Source organism: Amphimedon queenslandica, unplaced genomic scaffold (assembly GCF_000090795.2).
Source record: "Amphimedon queenslandica unplaced genomic scaffold, v1.1 AMPQUscaffold_11541, whole genome shotgun sequence".
Classification (NCBI taxonomy): Eukaryota; Metazoa; Porifera; class Demospongiae; order Haplosclerida; family Niphatidae; genus Amphimedon; species Amphimedon queenslandica.
The window spans coordinates 5764-10201 of NW_003548217.1; the positions used below are offsets into that span (position 1 = coordinate 5764).

At 31.9% G+C, this 4438-nt stretch overlaps 1 protein-coding gene and 1 long non-coding RNA gene across 2 annotated transcripts; both read left to right on the forward strand.

Annotated features, from left to right (window-relative positions):
- Positions 1-2021: 2021 nt before the first annotated feature.
- LOC109589207 (uncharacterized) lies at positions 2022-3045 on the forward strand. The gene is made up of 6 exons (XM_020005319.1): positions 2022-2285; positions 2330-2348; positions 2401-2428; positions 2472-2550; positions 2822-2907; positions 2965-3045. Exons 1-6 carry the CDS (start codon positions 2096-2098, stop codon positions 3043-3045), a joined length of 483 nt encoding a protein of 160 aa, XP_019860878.1. The 5' UTR covers positions 2022-2095.
- Positions 3046-3608: 563 nt separating this feature from the next.
- Positions 3609-4014, forward strand: LOC109589211 (uncharacterized). Its single transcript, XR_002188593.1, has 2 exons — positions 3609-3764; positions 3832-4014. It is a non-coding gene; the product is annotated as an uncharacterized LOC109589211 (long non-coding RNA).
- The last annotated feature ends 424 nt before the right edge of the window (positions 4015-4438 follow it).

Genomic DNA, 4438 nt, shown 5'->3' on the forward strand with positions numbered 1-4438 from the left:
ATTTTATACTTAACCAGATAAATTTTTGGGCCCTAAATCCGCCCGGCCCTGACTTCATTGAGCTATGAGGGGCATTTTTGTAAAACCTAGACCCTGGTAAAACAAAGACTCTAGCTGCGGAAACATAACATATTTTGTTTTATTCTAGACACTGAATTCAGTGTGTTAGATCTACGAATAGGAATGCCAATCATGAGTGACAAAGACCGACGGTCAACACACCCTCGCCTGACTACAACACACCTGCTCCCTCAGACTGAGTCATATTCGTAAACACTAGAAAAAGAAGAAGCATCATATTGTGTCGTGATGTGACTGATGTCCATGTTTTATTGAGCAAATCACAAATTACAGCCATAGTTCTCAGATAAAGGGATAACACCACCCCCCGTGCGGCTTTTGCAGAGCATGCGCAAAAGCCAAGTTTTATACTTGATCAGAATAATCTATTCATAATAAAACTAGCAACAATGATAACAAAAGATCAAATACCAGAAGGTTACGCATAAAGGATCAGTGTTATGATACTACCAAAGAAGGCAAAGTGTTTACCTATACTCTATTATTTCTAAAAAAATTAAAAATTTATTTCGTGACTGTCCACGACCATCCCCACCCGCCGTCATGGCCATGTTTAGATTATTATCGTACATAAATCTATGGTGTTTTTTGTTTGTCTAAATAATGCTCTACTTTATTGTATTGTCCAGCTTTGTTCTTTGTAAGTTTTATAGAGCTAGATAAATAATATTGCTTTATTATTTACTCCATAGATCTAGCAACATCATCAACTGCAGTGCCACTATCATTCAACCAGTCCTCTCCATCATATGATATTGTATGTCCTGGAGATACACTAGCATTCACTTGTATTACTAATGGAGGTGCTGTTGTATGGAGAATTAACAATGGTGACATTCGTATTATTTTAGCCAGTGAAAAAAATAAAACTGATCAGATTAACAGCTTCATCTTAGCCATTACTGATACTAATGCTAATGATACAACAACAAGTACTGCTACTAGTGAATCTCTTCCATCAGAACTTAATGGAACTGTTATTGACTGCTCTGGAGATGGACATAATTACAGTACACTAACGGTACACATTGCAGGTAAGATACATCATAAACCATATGTATCATAATACTGTATCTATGTATAGGTGTACCAGTATCAGTTATTAATATAAAGATATTACCAATTAATAACAATACAGTATTGATGAACTGGTACTATGAAAAGAATGATGAAGTACACTGTATTCAATATTATAATATTACAATAATCAGTGATGATAATATTAATGGACATATGATCAGTAATGAATCATCAACAACTATTCATTCTCTTATTATTGGTACTAATTATTCATTTATTATTATTCCTATTGATACTATTGGAAGAGAAGGACCTTCTTCATCATTAATACAGTATATATGGAATGGTAAGTACTATACACACACACACACACTCATTGTATTTCTTATAGTACCAGCTCAAGTTGTTAATATTAGTTGGGATCAGATATCAACTGATAGTATTACAATATGGTGGAATAACAATAAAGTATGTTAAGATATTATTAACTATAAATCATTATTATTAATAGGATGTTACATTACATTATCCTCCAGTACATTACATTGTTAGTGTACACAATATTACTATTAATACAACTGATAATAATGTAACTATTAATGGACTATATCCCAATAATGAATATACTGTATACATAAAACCAGTTAATGCTATTGGAGAGGGACCACTGATCAACATTACAGGTTTGTTTATTATAAACTGATGAGTATATTTAGTATATTGTGTTTTGTAATTTCATATAGTAAACATAACTAAGCTTCGGCATATTAATGACAATATGAATGTATCTATTTCGTCTACTCTAGCAATAACTAGTTTAGCTGTATATACTTCATTATCTGGTTAGTATAATAATTGAATAGCAGTGTACTTGAATGTAATTGATCTACATGTATTTTCATTAATACATGCAGTTACTGAAAGATCAGATATCACAAGCATAACATCAAAGATTATTGGAAACACATTTGTAGGAGCAAGTTCAAGTAGTAAAATGCACTCAACAGTAACAAGTTATGGAACACAGTCAACAGTTACAAGTACTGTAATGCCACCAAATAGTGGATCTATGATTTCAAGCTTATTGTTTTCAATTTTTGGTGCTATTGGTGCTATAGTAATTGCATGTATCATAGCAGTGATTGTAATTCTGGCCTGCATTATGTATAGAAGGAAAAGTAACAGTAAGTATGAACATCATGTGCTGCCTATGATTAATCTACTGCAGGTGTAAAGAAAAAAGAAAGGTGGTGAATTGAATATTATTTATTTATTTATTTATGAATAATAATATTTTAGGGATATAAATGATGACACAGAAGTTGAGGTAAATTTAAATTTTTATTTTACACATTAATACCTTATTTTAGTTGAGAAACACAAACAATCTACAATCGACTGGATTCGAGTTGTATGCAGTACCAACTGCTGGAGGACAGTCTATTGAAAGTAAGAATGAATGTACATGTATTAGAGAGAAGTGCATGGTAGAAGAGGAATATGTAGGGAGTACATGTTTATTGACAGTCCATGAAAGTAGAGCAATAACTCTCTCACTATTTACAAATAAAGCTATGCATTGTCTAGCATGAAAAACATCATTATGAAAGGGTAACATCAGTCATACTATATATTGTGTACATCCAAATGAAAAACAGCACTACAGCAGACTATAATGTATATAAACAATATACACTATAAGGTTGGGTATTGTTTGTAGGTCAGTACAGTGTCATTAGGAAAGGTGATATAATGGAATATGAAGAAGTACCTCCATCAATACCTCCTCAATATAATTACAAGGAAGTAATTATCATTATAATGTATGCACATTAATATTAATAATAATAATAATAATGACAGATAAATGATGAAGAGAATGGACAAAGCCCCATCTACTCTACAGTCAATGCAAATCAAGTGAGTATATTTCTGCTTATATAAGTAAGCCTAGATCAATGACATTAAGTGTAAATACAATAATATACCGTATAGCTAGAAATTTCTGTGGCCCAAAATTTGTGCTAGTTTTGCGGATTTGAAAAAATTGCAGAAATTTAATCCTCAAAATGTTGGTATGCAATTTATTGACCTATTTAAATTAAAAGGCATGGTGAATTTGCAATAATAAATCTGCAAAAGCTAATTTGATGGCAATTCGCATAAATTTGGGCCACAGAAATTTCTAGCTATACAGTATATATTAATTGTAGGTTAATAATGATAGAGAAGGTCTTGTTTATTCCACAGTAAATCAAGTACCAGTAAGAGAAAATATGTAATCCATGCATATATAAGAGCTTTGGGGGATCAAAACTGAGTTCATAGCTTAACTATAACCTATAGTGATAATACTATGAGAAGATTAATGTACTGTATGCTCTCGTATACTCTAATTTGGGAATCATTTCATTGTTTCCTCAAGAAAGCATTCCAAAGCATTGATGTACAAAATAATGTGTAAATTGGGAGATCACGATTGGAAAATAATGAAAGTGTTATTATGTAAACATTATAGTTACACAGTGTATATTGAAATGTTGTTAGGTTGAGTCAGCTAATAAGGTCCTGCTTTATGCTGATGTAATGATAATCCCTAGGGACAGTAGACCACAGTGTCCACCCACTAGTGTTCAACCAGTAACATATGCAGTGATATAACAGTAAGTATACCATAATTATACATGTATGTAAATTAATAGTTTAATGTATGTCTCTTTCTTTTTATAGTTGAAATTCCTTGCTGGTTCCAGGTTACAATATTTGCTGTAACATAAACTTTTTTATAATAATGTATTTTTAATTATTTTTAAACTTATTGTGTAGCATGTCTGAGTGTGCATTAACATCCATTAAACCATTAATTCTTTGATATATATCACTATGATAACAATCAGTCCACACTATACATTAGTGGTCATTATGTTAACTGCTAAACCAACTATATATTCCAGGAACTGTGCTTCCGGTTATTATGCAAATTCTAGGAATACTTAGTGCTTTGAGTTCTTGGAACAATACTGGTCTTTTGTGGGTGGGCTCACTAACAGAACTGCTAATAGTATAAGCTATACATTATTCATAATCATGGAGCAATGAATAGAACTATAGTATGCAACAAAGGAATAACTATAACTACATGTATGGGTGTGTCACAGCTCACAAGTGTGTGTGTGTGTGTGGTTGATATTCAAAGATGATTATTGTTTTCTTAATTTTGTTGTCAAGTAGTGTCAATGGTAAGTGGTTTCATCAATAATTCCACATCGTGGCAAGGTTCCATATATGACTATGTATTTGGCCTCGAACTATGAATAATTAATTAGCACTTTAAAGA